General features: G+C 40.7%; 1 protein-coding gene across 3 annotated transcripts in view; it reads left to right on the forward strand.

Moving 5' to 3' along the window:
- Positions 1-10,352: 10,352 nt before the first annotated feature.
- The window catches only part of LOC110502682 (KH domain-containing, RNA-binding, signal transduction-associated protein 2-like), a 135,787-nt gene continuing 125,355 nt past the window's right edge, over positions 10,353-20,784 (forward strand). For 2 of the 3 annotated variants that reach the window (XR_016491039.1, XM_021580907.3), the window contains exon 1: positions 10,353-10,667. Coding sequence is in view for 1 of the 3 variants with exons in the window: in XM_021580907.3 (XP_021436582.2) it covers positions 10,577-10,667 (91 nt within the window). In the remaining 2 variants the exon portion in view is untranslated. The remainder of the gene's footprint in view (positions 10,668-20,784) is intronic. The other variant, XR_002470359.3, reaches the window with a different exon arrangement.

Below are 20,784 nucleotides of genomic sequence, written 5' to 3' on the forward strand. Positions count from 1 at the left end.
CTTCAGGTCTCACAAAGCCTACAAAAACAAATCACTCTTGACAAAAATGTCAGAAGAATGTCCTGAGTAAACGATTAATACTTGTGTATTTTCACCTACAGTATAGGCTACTGTAAAATTACATATTTCTGCTCCAAGTTGTGCGTGTCTATTGATTACATTACTTTGGTTGATATATATATATATATATAGCCTATGGCTATTTTCAGCGCCACATCTTTTAGGTTTAGACTGCACCTACAATATTTCCATCAGAATGCACTGGTATGGCATATATTGTTATATTGCCTACTGTCTTCACAATGCAATGCACATTTAATCTCTTTGAAGGCACCCTTCAACAATTGAGTGCATAGGCCTATTTGTAGCTAAAATGTCACTTTCGCAAGAGAGCAATATACCTATTAGGCTAGCAGTCAAATTGTTTTCCCTCAGCAGGAAAACGTGATCAAGTAACGTTAGCTAGGCAAAATAACAACCGGCGCTACAGGAAACCCTCAATCCAATCAACGCATATTTATGAGAGGTGTTAAAAATTCAAACTTCTCTCAGTAGCCTACTTTATATGACGTGATTTTCAATACACTACAATTTCGTTTAAAAAGTATTACACATAGAAGCAGGAAAAACTCGGGAAGTAGCCTAGCACTCACTTCAATAGCTCTAGAATGAAAACTTTTCAATCGGAAGTCTACGTCGCATTTTCACAACGTGAGAAGAAAAGTGTGTGCGTGTGATTTTCTTCGCATGACCCATCGACAGGGCGGAGTTCACACAATCACACTGACTTCAGGCTAACAGATTGGTTTGTGCCCCAAGAGAATGTGTAGGTTATAAACAAATAATTATGAAAAAAGGCCTACATAGGATATTCCTAAATGTTTGTTTAAAATGCTGAAAATTATGACATATAAATGCCCCTATTAAAAAGTATATACAGAACTTACAATGGTTTTCTTTCCTTTTAAAATGGTGCCATGGCTCTTTGAGTTTTCAGTTTTGAGAGCATACCTGGGACTGTGTGAGGTAAGGAAAGTGCAAGGAAGTGCATTTTAAAGAGTAAAGTGTCCTGGTGTTACACGTGTGGCAGCACAATCTCAGTGGGATATGAAGAATAAAGGCCTCATATTTCTCCTGGTAGACCTTACTTATTGATCTAAACAGTTCTTATGCATTAAAGAAGCCATCTGGGGGATCAAACACTTAAGGTATGGATTATTTATTTAGATGTGGTTCTGCCGTAATGTGTTGGGTAACACAATCTGGCCAGTGTGGTTCCCAGAGAATGACACTAGACACATTATTACAGGAAGTTCCTCCCAGTGATCTGTTGTTGTATCCAAACACAATGTGATGTATGAGTAGATATATGGTTTTAGCTGCTCCTTCCAACTCATTTACACTTCAAAACCATTTGTACCTCAGAATCAACTGCACATATTCTATTGAATTATTATGGCAAACCACAATAGAAAATGGGATTTGCTGATGCTATTGATCTATGCTGTGTTGATGTTGCTCATGTCAAAGGCTAACTTCCCCTCCCTTAGTTTTCCATTCTTTAATCATGCATGATGAGGTTATAATGGCTCAGGCTCACCATGGCGTTTCATTGTAATCATTTTGTCAGAAAGTGAAAAAGAATCATGAATCGTGTCAAGATGGAAAATCCAAAGGAACTGCAAGTGAGAGATCGGCTACAGGCAGCACAGTCATTATGGACAAAATGTGAACCTTCAATTCACATCATCTGTTTCCTGGCTAATATGAAATATGTGAAGTAGAGATTGGAGACATGAAGGGTTCACCTTATGGATACTGTACCTTCCTTCTATGCTGTTATATTCCACAGGATTTGTTTGATGAACACACAGAAGTGTTCAAATAATACATGAACATTTGAACCTTGTTCTTCAGCTCTTCAATTATGAGTCATCACAAACACAAACTTTTTGAAAGGGCCTTACCACTATTTTTCCCACTTTTTCTAAACACGTATGCTTCATGTGGGTACGAGCAGAGATGTTTGGCCTTCGTACCCTTGAAGGACATATAGTGAATGAACTATGACACTGATTCCTATGACTCTTCACTCTATAGAACTCAGTCAGGACAGAGAGGAAGAGGTGAAGCTAGAGGGTCCACCCCATCAAAATCTGTCCACGTGAGAATACAGTGATAAGCAGACCGATAAGCAGACTGATAAGCAGACCATCTGTCTTCCCGGCTTTGGGACAACGACTCCCATTGTTAGGGTAGAGGCTGACAAGACCATCTTGTCATTATAAACACCATCTCTGGAGAGGATCATAAATTCCAGGGAACAAACTGCTCCGATACTGTACATTAGCTTTCAATACAGGTCTCATCTGTATCTCCCTTAACCCTTATGAACAGCACAGAACAGCCTTGAAAGAACCTGTCATACCTGATTTCATGGCAGCACCAACAACACATTATTGAGTTAATACTTTAAAAATGTATTTTAGAGTTTTACAAATCACATTATACGAGCTGCATTAATATACTGCTCCTGAAGGGAGGCACAGTTTGATTTTGTTTACTGACAAAATACATTTAGATTTTATCCCCTGATCCAACAATAAACTGGGTAATCCACTGACCCTTTCCACCTCCCATTAATCTGTCAGTCATATTTAGACATCAGATGGGTTGGGCTTTAAACAGAGGGTTTATATCAGTAACTGGTTTACACACAGAAAATGTGAAAAAGAAATATACTTTAGGAAAAAATGTGTAGTCAAATTCCCTCGCAAGGCAATGCGTTACATTTAATTCTCATAGCTGTTTTTTTGCTTCAAATGAGAAAACAATTTAACACAAAACAAAATAGTATTTGAATGAGGAAATAGAATATGGGAGCTGTTTCAAAAAACATGTGTGGAAGGACCATGGTCCATAATAATTGCTGATAAGTATTGCAGCCCTCTGAAGTACTAAAAATAGGAATTTCAATTACCTCTGTGAGGTCTAATATCCACATTTTTCTTTCTTACCAGAGGCAATTATTAAACTCACTTTTACCAGGAAGCTAACACTGGACATAATTGCGGATGACAAATGGCATTGGCTTGTCTGAATCCTGAAAGGCTGCATTCCAACTAGCGCTGGTGATGTTGACATTTTTAGCCAGGAGAAATAGCAGGGATTATTAGCCCAAGGCTGTACTCTGAACCAGCCTACTGTAGATTCAGAGGTATAGCCCTGGCCCCTCTCCATGTTGCTGTTATTCACAGCTTTATACCAATGTAGGCTACTCCTGTAAAAACACCAGCAGAGACAGAGGCGCTTGATTGGTATACTGACCTTTGTCACATTCATATCACTCAGTGTGGCAAAGACATTATTTTAAAGCTATGGTTGAGTTGCAAAACATGAACCATTGGTAGTTTACCCTGGATACTTATAGTACAATTATGTTGATACAAAACCTTGGTTCACTCCAGAAACCACCTCAGTGATTTAATCAGTACTGTACATTGCTAGGTTGTGTTTGTTGAAACTAGGGGGCATTTCTCCTTCAAGTGTGAGAAAGAAAGAGAAACCACAAATTAACAAAGAAGGTTAAAGAGATTGTGGGGCTGTTGAAAAATAACCTTAGGAGAACCATTTCGTTCCAAATTGACCACACCTTAAAGTTCAAATCCTTAGTTGCTACATACAGCACATTCAGAAACCATTCATACCCCTTTACTTTTTCCACATTTTGTTACGAAACAGCCTTATTCTAAAATGGATGATATTAAAAATGTTCCTCATCAATCTACACACAATACCCCATAATGACAAAGGGAAAAAAAGGTTTGTCATTTTTTTTTTGCACATATATAAAAATAAAGACAGAAATACCTTATTTACATAAGTATTCAGACCCTTTGCTATGAGACTCGAAATTGAGCTCAGGTGCGTCCTGGTTCCATTGATCATCCTTGAGATGTTTCTACAACTTCATTGGAGTCCATCTGTGGTAAATTCAATTGATTGGATATGATTTGGTAAGGCCCACATCGTCTATATAAGGTTCCACAGTTGACAGTGCATGTCAGAGGAAAAACCAAGCCTTGAGGTCGAAGGAATTAGAGCTCCAAGACAGGATTGTGTCGAGGCACAGATATGGGGAAGGGTACCAAAACATTCCTGCAGCATCGAAGGTCCTCACAAAAATAGTGGCCTCCATCATTCTTAAATGGAAGAAGTTTGGAACCACCAAGACTCTTCCTAGAGCTGGTTGCCCGGCCAAACTGAGAAATTGGGGGAGGAGGGCCTTGGTCAGGGAGGTGACCAAGAATCCAATAGTGACTCTGACAGAGCTCCAGAGTTTCTCTGTGGAGATGGGAGAACCTTCCAGAATCTCAACCATCTCTGCAGCACTGCACCAATCAGGCCTTTATGGATGAGTGGCCAGACGGAGGCCACTCCTCAGTAAAAGGTACATGACAGCTTGGAATTGAAAGGAAACAAGATTCTCTGGTCTGATGAAACCAAGATTGAACTCTTTGGCCTGGAGGAAACCTGGCACCAATGCTACAGTGAAGTATGGTGGTGGCAGCATCATGCTGTGGGGATGTTTTTCAGCGGCAGGGACTGGGATCGAGGGAAAGATGAACGGAGCAAAGTACAGAGAGATCCTTGATGAAAACCTGCTCCAGAGTGCTCAGGACCTCAGACGGGGCGAAGGTTCACCTTCCAACTGGACAACGACCCTAAGCACACAGCCAAGACAACGAGGGAGTGGCTTCGGGACAAGTCTCTGAATGTCCTTGAGTGGCCCAGCCAGAGCCTGGACTTGAACCCGATCGAACATCACTGGAGAGACCTGAAAATAGCTGTGCAGTGACACTCCCCATCCAACCTGACAGAGCTTGAGAGGATCTGCAGAGAAGAATGGGAGAAACTCCCCAAATACAGGTGTGTCAAGCTTGTAGCGTCATACGCAAGAAGACTCAAAGGTGTAATCGTTGCAAAATGTGCTTCAACATAGTACTGAGCAAAGGGTCTGAAAACTTATGTAAATGTGATATTTCTGTTGTTGTTTTTTTTATACATTTGCAAAAATTTCTAAACCTGTTTTTGCTTTGACATTATGGGATATTGTGTGTAGACTGATGAGAGAAAATAAAATAATTGTATACATTTTAGAATAAGGCTGTAACGTAACAAAATGTTGAAGAAGTCAAGGGGTCTGAATACTTTCCCAATGCACTGTACATTTTTTTCTTGTAAATTAATGATATATACTAATTGATTCTTGAATAATATAACTTATAAATGCCTCATGAGCTTAGATCAACTGTAATACCTCATCAGATTCCAAAATATATACTTGATTTACTCCAATGTTTGTAAACAATGTAAATGTAAACATACACAGTATAGCCTCAAAAACATGAGTAGAACTGTAATTGTGATATCATGGATGGTCAGTCCTTGCATCCATAGCTCTGTCTATGAATTTGAGAGTGGTTACAATTATCCAGGCCCATACTTCAGCTTTTTACCAAAACAGAGGAGGGGTGACAGCTTTGTTATATTTTCACCAAAGGATTCTAGCTTTAATATCCCCTTTCCTTCACTAACCCATGCTAGTTAATAATTCACACACAGGGATATTGCATTTCCACATCCATCATCCCCGTGTCTGTTACATTCACACTGGGTTTTGATACACACCCGGTTGCACCTACCTAGTGAGAGCATTATAGATTTTCAATACATTACATAGGTTTACTGTCAAGAAATACTTTTACCCTCCTTGCAGTATAATTGTTATACTGCCAGATCTCATTATAAGATGTAATTTTGCAGTGCTTGTAATCATTTGAAAATCAGGAATTTGTGCCATTTTGTATTTGCAATAACAGTGGACTTTAATTTGTGGGGGTTTTATATAATTGAATGAAAATACCAGATGTTAAATCAGTTCAGAATGTTCCGCAGATAGTAAAATATATTCAGGTGGTGTTTGTCAACTTTGCGTTAAACCAGCTATTTGAAAATGACTATTTATTTTGTAACACATGCAATACAGTATGTAGTAGGACAAAATCAACGTGACCATTTTCATAAACATGGAGGACCACACATGATTTCTAAAATGCGCTGCTGACATGGTTCAGAGCTGCTCTGTAATTTTTGGCCACAAATGGTGTGAACTGTTTCTCTCCGAATCTTAAGGACAATATACACTGAGTATACCAAACATTAGGAACACCTTCCTAATATTGAGTTGCACCCCCTCGTTTGCCCTCAGAACAGATTCAATTTGACGGGGGATATACTCTACAAGGTGTCGAAGGCGTTCCACAGGGATGCTGGCCCATGTTGACTCCAATGCTTCCCACAGTTGTGTCAAGTTGGCTGGATGTCCTCTGGATGGTGGACCATTCTTGATCCACACGGGAAACTGTTGGGCGTGGAAAAACCAAGCAGCATTGCAGTTCTTGACACTAACTGGTGCGCCTGGAACCTACTACCATGCCCTGTTCAAAAGGCACTGATATATTTTGTCTTGCCCATTTACCCTCTGAATGGCACACATACACAATCCATGTCTCAATTGTCTCATGGCTTAAAAAATCCTTCTTTAACCTGTCTCCTCCCCTTCATCTACACTGACTGACATCAGTAACAGATCATAGCTTTCACCTGGATTTACCTGGTCAGTCTATGTCATGGAAAGAGCAGGTGTCCTTAATGTTCCGTATACTCAGTGTAAGTGCAAATCATCAATCAATGTGGATTGTCTAACATGTTTGGACTGCTCTGAATATGCAGTTTTACATTTTGGCCACTAGAGAGCTGCAAGAATCCATCCATTTCATATCAGGTGGCAAACTCAAAATTAACATAAATGTATTTGGGACTGTGGCAGTGTGAGTGATTTGTACCATACTGTCTTTCATGATCTTATTATTGGAATAACATCCAATAAAAGTGATTTTAAAAGAAAAAGCTGAACTTTAGTAAAGTATTTGCAATATGCCTACATTAAGTTGCAACCTGCCTTATGAGGACATGACTGGAATTGTAAGATCATTGTTATAGCTTGTGAAAGTTACACCACAGCAGACCCTTTCAAGTCGTGCTTTGAAAGAAGAGCATTCGAGATATTGTCTGATCAAAGTTCAAATAAATTCTTTATAAATGAGTGCTTTTATCTTCTCAGGGATTGTCTTAGTCCCTTTTGCAATACTCATCCCTTCCTTTAGTCTATGCTTTCCTAATGTTTGTGCTGCTATCATACATGCATTATGGTGGACTTTACGTCCCTCCTAACATCACCGAGCAGAACAACGTACAGTATGTGACAGCGATGTAGCATTCCAAAGTAAAGCTTCATTTTGGTCAACTTTAATGTGAGAGAGACTGAGAGGGATCAATACTATATCAGCAATCATTTCACAAAATATTCCTTTTTGAAAATGCTGACCATTATTCCTGACATCTGGAGAATGTTGATTCCCTCAATCCCACTTGTGGAGAATTCTTAGAAATCACCAAATGGGATATTTGTCTCCCTCCTTTGATTATCCTATCTGCCAAACACAGAGCATCAATCAAAATTATATCTATTATATCTTCTTAGTTCAATCATATATTTTTCATGTATTTCTCAAAGACAGACAAGTTGGCATTTTGGTTCAGAAAGCATACAGTTTATAGTATTTTGTCAGTGCATTGAAATACTGGTTACACTTCCAATGCAGGTTACAACAGTATTTATTTTACTTCTCCAAGGAGCATACATAGCTACATAACAAATATACTTAGTCTTGTCATTCACATTTCAGACTCAAATAGAATCTGCTCTTATATGTAAAGGGTTGCTCTGTGTAGCCTTATGCTTTGTAGTATGCTCTCCCTAAACTATGAGATCACAGAGCCTTTGAGTTTAGTGGGGATGTCTTTGTCCTTGGATTTTGGAACTTTCTCTCTTCCTCAGCCTCCCAGAGAGAGCACTTCACCGCAAGAAACCTAATCCATTATGACTTACCCATCTTCTATTGTACACCATTAGAGGTTACTGTATTCAATGTGTGCGTGTGTGCGTGATTCTGCTGATCATATTGTTTAGATTGGTTGTCAACACATTCTAATCCAACAAGTAGAAGCTCACAACAAATCCATTGATTAGTATTCATAGTCATACCCAAATAAGATGACTCAAACCATGAGCAGGCTTGAGGGAACATCTACATAATAACATATTTTCACATTTCCTTCCTATGGATTAACAAAAAAAACATACGTGTGCAGTATTTGGCCAGCATGTCCCAAGTATTTATGATTTTCACAAATAGAATGGAGATTGACGTTGAATATTTCTGCCTTTAGTTGGAAGTCTATTGTGACAACTGTAATGGGTAAAGGATGTTGTGTGGATACAGTTTTTCTCAATCATGTACAAGCAATTTTTGGGTCTGTGTTGAAACATAGCGGTAGCAGAACAGCAATGATCAAATGCTCAAATACATTTCTTGCCTTAGTACCTGATTTGCAAATCTTATACCATTTACAAAACGTTAAATACAAATGTCATCAGTGAATACAAAATTCATGGTTAAGTGTTTTGTTCACAAAATATTAACACGTTGTTTCAATCAGAAGAGAAATGTGTGTAACTGTGTTCACTGTTTCCAGCAATCAGTAAATACTACTGCACGACATGCTAATTCACCACATCAGTGTCATACCATGTACAATATATGGAAATATCTCTAGGCAATGGGGACCGTTGTTCTGATTTTTTCAATATTGCGGACATGCAGAGATGCAGAGAATGAAGTTAGGTTGCTTCTAAGTAACTTTGGTTTACTCCTAAGGCTTGGATTCAATCAGATCGAGTTAACCTGCTATAGCCTCATGGTAAAATGTGAACAAAAGCATGAGATGAGTTATAAAACAGCAAATGTTTTTCCCTGCCCCATGGCAAAAACTGCAGAATTACAGGAAATTTGCTTTAAAACGGCAACATTTTCTCTTAGCCTCATGACAAAATGTGTAGCCGGAGGTCAGTGCCCGGGGCCCTAAATGCGGTAATCTGGCTCTGGCAATAGTTGACAATCGCATTGCTGATGTTTTGGTGGTGTCGGAGGTGTAACTGCGTTAGAGCTGTCAAATCGGTGAGCAGCTGCTCTTGATCATTGTCATGAAGTCACACCCATTTCACTTGCTTTAGAAGTTCAGAACAATCAAGTTTAGGCAATATTGACAAAATAATGATGATTTCTATCAGCCTAATCGAGGTGTAGATTACTGTAGATCTCACATTCCAGTGTTCGAACTTGTGAACAAGATTGCATGAGATTTCTCTGAATGTGACTCCAGTGCAGCCAATGTCAATGCCCGCTTTAGGTATAATGGCAGGAGCATCTTCTGGATGTGACAGCTCTAACGTAGTTCCACCTTCGACATCGCCAAAACAACCGCTATGTGCATGACGGCTAAAGCAGATCTGATTGAATAGAGCCCTGAGTCATTGTTTTTGATATTGTGACCTTCCATTATAAAGCTTTGTGGATTGAGGCCAATACATTCATATCAGTTGTTTCTTCATTGCATTCACCTTTCCTTATTTATATTGTGGATTGTGTTTCTGTGCACCAATAAAAGCTGTTGATACATTTTTCATAAGGGAATGTCTGAAATTTCAAAGTGGAAATTGCAAACTTTAGAAGCCTTTTTAAGTGTCCTGCATTATAGGAAAGTTATCCTGCAACAGGGTAATCAAATAAAAATCCTACATATGTATAATATAGTTTGATGAATTTATTTATGTTTTGAGAAGACAATTGCATTTTGAAAACACATTTACTGTTTGGCAAAAGGTCTCCTGGACTCTGTTTTGAAAATCGACAACATTGTTCCAATAAATGCTTGTAGGATTGAGAAAAACTGTAATATCAGGAATGCCTTGAGGTGTTTGATTAGTGTAAGACGTCTCTTGCTTTACATACGTTCAACCGAATTCCAGACTGGCCATGCAGTTCTCACCTGCCACACGTGTTGTCAAAATATGTATAGTAAAATAAATAGAATTCTAATGACAAGACAAGGACACAACACATGTATAGCCTAAGAAATGGCATTTCATTCATATAAAAGAGGTGCATTGTGTTGCCTATCTTCACCCAACTGCTTGCTTCCAAATGAGACATTTTCAGCACCATGGACAGTGGGGGAGGGAGGAACATTTTCGGTGTTGCCTACTACAACATCGTATTATCATAACAGTGTAGAGATTTGTTGTTTGCGAATAGTCTGTCCTGTGATATGGCCAATCATGTTTCAGAGGGGCGGGAATCACCACGCAGTCCCTCTGTAGCTAAGGTGGGTGGTTCTTCAGGAGGGAGTAGCGATTGAGCGGGATTTGGGGAGATGTGTTTATAGCTCTGAATTCCTTTCAATTCTCAGTCAAGAAATTGGAGAGTTTCCTTACGGCTTTTCTTGCGGTACCTATAAAGACAATTACCAAGTGGAAGAGAGACGCGCATTCCGAAGCTCATCACTTTTGTCGACTCACCTGCACAAGCGGTGATCAGGAGAGGCACTTGCCATGGATCAGGAGAAATACTTACCGGAGCTGATGGCCGAAAAAGATACGCTGGACTCCTCGTTTGTTCATGCGATGCGTCTGCTTGCCGAAGGTAACGGGTCATTATGTTGGCTGGTTCTGAATGTCAATTATCAATCAATGTGTTGTAGATGATTTCAAGGGTTTTGCCTACTAGTCCATTGTGTTCACAAGCATCAGCCACACTGTATTTTTGGAGATGAAGGGGTGGATACCTGTACTGATTAGCTACTGCGTATTTGTTGAGCACAATACTGTAAATAGTGGATTTATCTGTAATAATGAACCAGACTAATGTAACCTAAGGTGTGTTAAAATTAATTAGGTAGCCAAGCTATAATAACTTATTTATTCATCGGTGTTGGCAGTGCCATCCGAGAGAGAATACAGGACATTTTACTGGATTTGTAAGGGAGACAGATCGTCAGAGAAACTTTCCCCAAGTTAAATTCAATGTCGACCTCAATTCCGTCTTACTAAATAGTACTATTTTTCCCCGAATATATGACAGCTTGTCACTTCATGTCAGACTATCGTCACAGACGCTCAGATGAAGATAAGACACACACACACACACACACACACACACACACACACACACACACACACACACACACACACACACACACACACACACATACGCATGCACACACACACACACACACACACACACACACACACACACACACACACACACACACACACACACACATACGCATGCACACACAAACAATATTTAAATAGAGACTTGACTGTTTGAATGGCAAGTCGGGTTAAGTGTTCTTACACTTTTAAAAAGGGGTGAGGGGTGTGTTCCTACAGAAAATTTGACCTTGGTGATTCCTTTATAGCGGGGCTTTGCCATCCTATACATTCCCATCCCTGAGAAGTAGCCTAACTATTGCCCCCAATGGACCAATCCATAGAAGCAGAGATTTTATGCTTCAGTTGTGCTGATGGGTGACTTTGGCATCAGTAGATCTTCAGGACTGTATTTTACAGAGTGGTTTTGACCTCAGTGAAATATTAAATGTGACAGTGTTCCAAAACATTTCACATGTGAAAACATGGTTTTGAATCCTTCACATGTGACATTTCACATTTGCAAACTAATTTTCACATGATTTTACATGTGAAACGTCACAATGCCAAAAATAACAGCAATGGCTAACAGTGTTGTTTCATGTTATCACATCATGATTTCAAGCTAAAAATTGCCTGGAATTAAGTTAATCATCACGCGATTATCTGACAACCCCAACTAAAAAGTAACAGTGCTCAGGGACACTTGACATTAGGGCTAGATTTAATCAGATCAAGCACGCGATTGCTGACACCTGCATAGCTGTTGTTTTGGCGGTGTCAGAGGTGTAACTGCGTTAGACCTGTTAAACTGGTGAGCAGCTGCTCGTGTGGTCATTGTCACAAAGCTACACCTGTCCTCCTCGGGTTAGAATTCTAGAACGAGAAAGTGTAGGCTATATAGAAATAATGACACTTAAATTTTAAATCATTAAAGAAAATTAGGATTTCTATCAGCCTAATCGAGATGTAGATTGCATATCACAGTGTTCCAACTTCTAAACAAGGCTGCATGGAATTTCTATTAGTACAGCTCAGTGCAGCCAATTGCAATGTCCGCTTTAGGTTTCATGCCAGGGAGTCACTTGTGGATTTGACAGCTCTAACTGGCGCCACCAAAACAACCGCTATGTAGGTGTCCGTTAGCGCAGTGCTGATAGAATCTAGCCCGTAATGTGCATAAATGCTCTCGGGATTTGAAATCGAAACCTTTTGGTCCGGAGCGCATTAATGTCTCAGCAATGCCACAAGATGGTTATTTGTTAACAAGAACATATATCCACACACTCTTTAATATGTGTACAGTTGCGGTACAGTGTTGTTCCCTGATGTACAAAAAGGCCAAAGATACACATAAGAGGGACCTCCTGGGTGGCGCAGTGGCTGTGCCACCAGAGATTCTGGTTTCGAGCCCAGGCTCTGTCGCAGCTGGCCACGACCGGGAGGCCCACATGGCGGTGCACAATTGGCCCAGCGTAATCCGGGTTAGGGAGGGTTTGGCTGGCAGGGATATCCTTGTCTCATCACGCACTAGTGACTCCTGTGGCGGTCCGGGCGCAGTGCACGCTGACATGGTCGCCAGGTGTACGGTGTCTCCTCCGACACATTGGTGCGGCTGGCTTACGGGTTGGATGCGCATTGTGTCAAGAAGCAGTGCGGCTTGGTTGGGTTGTGTTTCGGAGGACGCATGGCTCTCGACCTTCGCCTCTCCCGAGTCCGTACGGGAGTTGCAGCGATGAGACAAGACTGTAACTACCAATTGGGGGGGGGGAAGATACATATGGTACCTTCAGAGGTACACATAGGAACTCACACGGTACTGGTCAATACATTTTAGGGTACATGTGGGGGCAATCTAGCATAATTTTGAAATTTTCTACCCGATATAGTCAATATAATGCTGCGTTCGTAACCATGTGGGAGGTGGGAATTCACCAATTGTGAATTTGTGAATACCAGTTCAATGCATTCATGTGCTTTGAACACATTGAGAAACGCCAATTGGCTAATGGCCAACAAGCTGTGTCAACCATTGACTTAAAGTACAGCTATCATGCTTGTAAAGAAAATGTAGAGTTCAAAAAACATATTAATAGATAGCTTTTTATATATAATGTTTTATTGTTACATTTAACTGCCGAAAATTGCTGTTATCAAGGTCATCAAGGTCATTTCCTAAGTAGGTGATCAGCATGTGGGAGAAGTTCCCACTAGTACTTGGTTACGAACATAGCATTAGGTACACTCATTACTGCGCTTTGAAATGTAGGTGGGGGCAATGTGCTGGCAGTGGCTCATTAGCATATTTGGGGGTAAGGTCTAAAATATATTATATTTGTTCCAACAGTGGATCAGTGGATGTGGAGAACCAGTTTTTTTTTATTTTTAATTTTTACCCCTTTTTCTCCCCAATTTCATGGCATCCAATTGTTGTAGTAGCTACTATCTTGTCTCATTGCTACAACTCCCGTACGGGCTCGGGAGAGACGAAGGCTGAATGTCATGCGTCCTCCGATACACAACCCAACCAGCCGTACTGCTTCTTAACACAGCGCTCATATAACCCGGAATGTGTCGGAGGCTACACCACGCACCTGGCAACCTTGGCTAGCGCGCACTGCGCCCGGCCGGCCACAGGAGTCGCTGGTGCGCGATGAGACAAGGAGATCCCTACCGACCAATCCCTCCCTAACCCGGACGACGCTAGGCCAATTGTGCGCCGCCCCTTAACCAGCGCCCTTAACCAGCGCAGCGCCCTTAACCACTGCGCCACCCGGGAGGCCGTGTTGAACCAGTTTAAGTGGTTTTATCGTTATGTTGATGAAGTTAAAGCACTTCTTGTGCTTGTTGGTTTTGCAATCTTTGTAAGAACATGTGATGCTCAAAATGGGTACTGTGCATTTTCAACAAGTTAAATGGCTGCTGGTTCATAGGACGTTCATAGTTATAAGTCGGTTATTGTAAAATTCACAGTATCTTATTGTAGCTAATCCATCACTCACTGGCTTGACGGTTTGGTAGGTAAGGGAGCATCACAGTTACATGGTGATTAGCAATACATTTAATATCGTATGGTTCTTTGGTATCACATGGACTTATGTCAGCCTTTAACAAGGTGACAGAACTGACAGTGTACAAAATGTATGTTTATGAATACCCTAGAACACATTAACTGGAATGACATTCCCTTTTATGGGAGACCAAAAGATAGGCTGCCACTGTTGCTGCCAATCAGCAAGTGATGTGCATGTTGTCAGGAGAAATGTCACTACGTTATTGTGACTTTTACAGTAACTTACTGACAAGATGTTTCCAGTTAAGAAATATCAAATTCACAGTAACAAGCTGCCGTTACTGGAAACAGCACAATAGTCTCATTACAGTGCAGTTCATTACTGACAAATTCTCTGACCAAGGAGGTACTCAACTTGCATTGGCATAACCATCAAACACTTAAACTGATACAACACTTCCACTGATGGTTGACATGTATATTTGACCACGCCCCCAAACATGCTAATGAGACCAAACCAGTACATTGCCCCCACCTTTAATGGAAAGTGCAGTGATGTTCGTACCTTACAGTATATTTAAAATATTGGGTAGAAAAATCTCCCAAATCTCCCATCTCCCAAGGTACCAAACGGTACAATTTGAGTGTATATGTGTGCCTGTGAAGTGTACCTTTGACCTTTTTGTAACCCACTATACAACAATGTACCCTAACCATACCCTTATTTTTTTGAGAGTGTGTTAATATATGTTCCAAGCAGTAAGGAGGAACCTGGTGGCACTGTAGAAACATCGATGCACTCCTACTCAAGACATTGCACGTTCAAATCCCCAAAGAATGCCCTTGAGTCCTGATAGTTTTATAATGATGTTATGTTGCTGGGGATAATTGTACAATTATTTACTTGATTCTGGGCAGCTTTTAGCAAAGTGCATAAATGCAGTCTCACCAATAAGTCTGTGGCCATATCTCTTTCACACTCAAAGATCTGGTGGTGTCGTTTCACTGAAGCAGGACATTTCAGTTTAATAGTGACCAAGAGGTTATTAACTCAAATTCAATTTAAGGATGAGTCCCAATTGTGTTTAAAGTACAAGTTGTTATAGTAATTGACAGAAGAATACAGCAGCATACTGTTATTTTAAAGAAATAAACAGCTTCAAGTGGTTGTATACGTTTACTTTATTTTTATTGCAACTTTAGGCAAAGTGCAGAAATGTATTATTGCCAATACATAGCCTATATATAGCCAATCTCCATTATGTCCATAGACCTGGTGCTTCAGCAGGATCTTCAGGAAGCTAGCAACCAAGAGGGAGTTCAAATCCCAAGTGAGGTTTAGTCCCAAATAATCATCATACTGTCCTTTAAACATTAACACCTTTTAATGTATATTCACAGCAACTTGATGAAAACCTCCAGGGGACCATGACACAACATTCTGAGAATATCCTAAAAACATATTTGGGGATGTCCATAGAACAAACATTGAACTAGACAACACCTGCAGGGGGACCATGATCATTTAAATTGAATGTATGTCAATTAAATGACATTTGACATCTGGGCTTCACATGTGCCCAAATTTTGTCACGTGTAATTTCATGTTCTCACATGTTGAAATTTTTAATCCCAGTGTTGTCACATTTATTTCAAATTAATTTAACATGGGATCATGTTATCACATGTGGCTTCACATGTGATCACATGAAATTAATGTGGTCTTACCGTAAGAGTCAGCTTGTTCAGCAATTTAATAAGACAAAAAGAGTTGTAATTCAGAAGCTGACAACTAGACCTCTAAGCCATGTGTCAATACAGTCTTTAAAAAAAGTGTGCCTCCATTACCCTTGGTACAAACGTGCTATTGCCTCCACTGCTACCACTACTGTATCAGCCCAAAAAATCAGCCTCCTGAGGTTGAAGAGGCGCTGTTGCGCCTTCTTCACCACACTGTCTGTGTGCGTGGACCATTTCAGTTTGTCGGTGATATGTACACCGAGGAACTTAAAACTTTCCACCTTTTCCACTGCCGTCCCATCGATCTGGATAGGGGGGTGCTCCCGTTGCTGTTTCTTGAAGTTCACAATCATCTCTTTTGTTTTGCTGACATTGAGTGAGAGGTTGTTTTCCCGACACCACACTCTGAGGGCCCTCACCTCCTCCCTGTAGGCTGTCTAGTCGTTGTCGGTAATCAAGTCGTCTGCAAACTTGATGATTGAGTTGGCCACGCAGTGGTGGGTGAACAGGGAGTACAGGAGAGGGCTGAAAACGCACCCTTGTGGGGCCCCAGTTTTGAGGATCAGCGGAGTGGAGATGTTGTTACCTACCTTCACCACCTGGGGTCGGCCCGTCAGGAAGTCCAGGACCCAGTTGCACAGGGCGGGGTCCACACCAGGACAACGACCCTAAGCACACAGCCAAGACAACACAGGAGTGGCTTCAGGACAAGTCTCTGAATGTCCTTGAGTGGCCCAGCCAGAGCCCGGACTTGAACCCAATCTAATATCTCTAGAGAGACCTGAAAATATCTCTGCAGCGACGCTCCCCATCCAACCTGACAGAGCTTGAGAGGATCTGCAGAGAAGAATCGGAGAAACTACCCAAATACAGGTGTTCCAAGCTTGTAGTGTCATACCTAATGAAGACTTAAGGCTGTAAGGAGTTTCAACATAGTACTTAGTAAATGGTCTGAATACCTATGTAAATGTGATATTATTTAAACAATTTGAGAACAAATCTGTAATGTAATAAAATGTGGAAAAAGTCAAGGGGTCTGAATACATTCTGAAAGCACTGTATAGGTTTTGCTTACATAATCTATGTATTATGTTAATGTAAATGTAAATCATTGCATATAAAAATCAGAATAGCCTATCGGGATTTTAAGATTAGACCAGCTATTACTAATGTCTGAAGGGGAGAAAATAGTCTGTATGTGTGTAAATTGCTCCTTCCCATTAACTGGTAGAAATAATTAGCAGGTGATAATCTACTGGGTTGATCAGGGTCTCTCTTCCCACATTGCGATTATGTAAGGAATTTCACAAAGGTTCTAATCAGTCATTTGCATGGAGACACCAGTGAAATTAATTTAATTGGCAGTGGACATTTGTCTTAAGGAGCCACTGCATGTGATAAGAGTGTATCACATCATAAGATTTTAAAGGTTTACTCACAGGGATGTAGACATGTAGGGCTATTTGCTGGTGGAGTTGCACAGAGCACCTTAAAGGGGCTGTGCATATTTGTTTTGTTGTGCTTGTCAGGAAGTGGTAAATAGTAGTGTCCTACAGATGAGATGGGAAGTCCCAGAGACAAAAAGTTATTGGTTACCTGCGATGTGAGACTGCCATTCACCTGGACTGATTCTGTATCAATGCTCACCAGTGTTCTTCAGTATAGTTATAGATCTTGTGTGGTGTGCTTCTATCTGTAATGCACTCACCTTGAGATGAGCAACATGGAGTGCCTGGATAAATCCCTTAGCCGTGCTATATTGGCCATATATTTCTACCAGTTAATGGGAAGGAGCAATTTACACACATACAGACAATTTTCTCCCCTTCAGACATTAGTAATAGCTGGTTTAATCTTAAAATCCCGATAGGCTATTCTGATTTTTATTGCTATTATAAACTGGTTACAAACGTAATTAGAACAGGAAAAATACATGTTTTGTCATACCCATGATATACAGTCTCATATAACATGGGTTTCAGACAATAAGTATTCAGGTACACTATAGGCCACATACCACACCCGCTCGGGGCCTTATAGCTTATAGGATAGGAAAGTAATGATATGAATAACACTGTGGTGGTCAAAATTGGAGCTTGCTATGGCTCACGGCATGTGCATTTATATGAATTGATAATTGCAGAGTTAGTTTTCATTATTGCACATTATTGTGTACTGTGCGTAGTACTGCACTATTATATATGTTGGAAGTTATATTCATCATGCTAGGAGATACCGTTCCCTCTATTTTGGTGGTCAATGTGTCAAAGAGGTGGTAAAAGGTATCATGGAATTATACACTGAGTGCACCAAACATTAGGAACACCTTTCTAATATTGACTTGCATTTCCTACCTTTTGCCCTCAGAACAGCCTCAGTTTCCGGGGCATGGACTCTACAAAGTGTGGAAAGCGTTCCACGGATGCTGGCCCATGTTGACTTCAATGTTTCCTACAGTTGTATCAAGTTGGCTGGATGTCCTTTGGGTGGTGGACCATTCTTGATACACAAGAGAAACTGTTGAGTGTGAAAAACCCAGAAGCGTTGCAGTTCTTGACACAAACCGGTGCGCCTGGCACCTACTACCAATGTTCCTTCAAATTTTTTCCACCACTGAGAAAATTTCAGGTCTGCTGAGCGCAGACTTGAACATTGTGAAAATCCTGTGCAACTGTGCAAAATCCTGTGTACCCACAAGTTACAGTTTTAAAAGTGACCATGTAGGCTACTGTGGCTATTTGATCATAATGTAGGCCTACCAGAGTGGCCTACCATCAAAAACAACTGAGAAAATGCATCCCATAACATTTTAACACATAAATAAATAGATGTTATATCATTCAGCCTACAGTAGCAGCCAATGTGTGGTGTTCAATGTAAATCTACATTCCATGAGACTAGAAAAAAACATACAGGGCTTGACATTAAGATGTTTATCCACTTGTCCTTCAGACGAGGAGGTGACTGAAAATGCTGTTGTGTTGTTTGATGCAAGAAACCACTTATATAAAAAGCTCTATTATTGTCGTACCATTATTACAAAGAATCATACAAATTATGCTACCCTCTGCCTATTGGCTACTTAGCTTGTTCAATCTGCCCCTTTAAGACAAAAAGCTATTTTACCTGAGCTTTTTGCTCTATAACTAACTAGCAAAGATATGAACAAAATGTGCACATGTGGCTACATGCAGCTCTCGCTTTGATCTCAAAACAAGCGGATCTACTCACGACCGCTCATGCTGTAAACACAATCCAGATCAAAGTAAATGGCACAGATCCATAAATGCCAAGGGCTATGCGGTGTGATTTATGATGGCGAAAAACACGAATCGAACCGCATTATTTCTGCCTCATGCACAAATTAATGTTGTTACTCCTACGAACAGAGAAAGTGAAATATTCCTTGATATTAAAAAATACCCAAGCTGCTAATAATAACAACAACGCAAGCCTATAGATACACTTTCCTACTCATTCATTACTGCTGCAGTGCTAGTTGTAGTGCTGAGTGGAAATAGGAAGAACACAAATTTTATGGCTTGTTTAAGTGTTGAATACAAAGTGTTGACAGTGCTGAGTAAGAACTTAAACATGAACTCACTCATAAAAACAGCAGCTCTTTGACATATTCATTGACAGTCTCTCTCTAGTCATCGTTTTTCAAGTTTTGAAATCTCACAGTATAAACTTTGCTGCAGCTTTCTTTTATGCCTGCTACGTTACTCCAGACACAGTAATCTGAGCCAGCTGATTGGCCAGCGGTAGGCCTATAATGCACTTGATTTGCTTTCAGGGCCCGCCGGGAAGGCAGAGTTTGTATCTTCAAACACATTAAATGTTCAAAATGGCAACAGTTCGCCTTCCCGGCGCGCAACCTGAGATTAATAAAAAACACAATAGGAACACAAGGCTTAATCGTTGGGATATTTACAGAAATGTTTGGCGATTGACTAGGAATGCACTGGAGATCGACCAGTTAATCACGATCGACAGGTTGGTGACCGCTGCTCAAGAAAGTATTTTGTGTTACTCTTGCCCATTCACCCTCTGAATGGTACACATACGCAATTCATTTCTCAATTGTCTCAAGGCTTTTGTCACATGCGCCGAATAAAACAGGTGTAAAACTTACCTTGAAATGCTTACTTACAAGCCCTTAACCAACAATGCAGAGTTAAGAAAATATTTACTAAACTACATGTAGGTGTGGGTAAACTGACTATGCATAAATAATAAACAGCAAGTAGCAGCAGCTTTAAAAAAGGGGGAGGGGAGTCAATGCAAATAGTCCGGGTAGCCATTTGATTAACTGTTCAGCAGTCTTATGGCTTGGGGGTAGACGCTGTTAAGGAGCCTTTTGGACCTAGACGTGGCACTCCGGTACCGCTTGCCGAGTGGTAGAGGAGAGAACAGTCTATGACAGGGGTGGCTGGAGTCTTTGACAAGTTTTTGGGGCTTCCTCTGATACCGCCTGGTATAGAGGTCCTGGATGACAGGAAGCTTGGCCCCCGTCATGTACTGGGCCGTCCGCACTACCCTCTGTAGCGCCTTGCGGTTGGATACCGAGCAGTTGCCATACCAGGCGATGATGCAACCAGTCAGGATGCTCTCGATCGTGCAGCTGTAGAACTTTTTGAGGATCTGAGGACCCATGCCAAATATTTTCAGTGTCCCGAGGGGGAATAGGCATAGTTGTGCCCTCTTCACAACTGTTTTGGTTTGTTTGGACCATGATAGTTTGTTGGTGATGTGGACACCAAGGAACTTGAAGCTCCAGTACAGCCCTGTCGATGAGAATGAGGGTGTGCTCGGTCCTCCTTTTCCTGTAGTCCACAATCATCTCCTTTGTCTT

This window comes from Oncorhynchus mykiss, chromosome 23, assembly GCF_057628025.1.
Source record: "Oncorhynchus mykiss isolate SJ-2025 chromosome 23, ASM5762802v1, whole genome shotgun sequence".
NCBI lineage: Eukaryota > Metazoa > Chordata > Actinopteri > Salmoniformes > Salmonidae > Oncorhynchus > Oncorhynchus mykiss.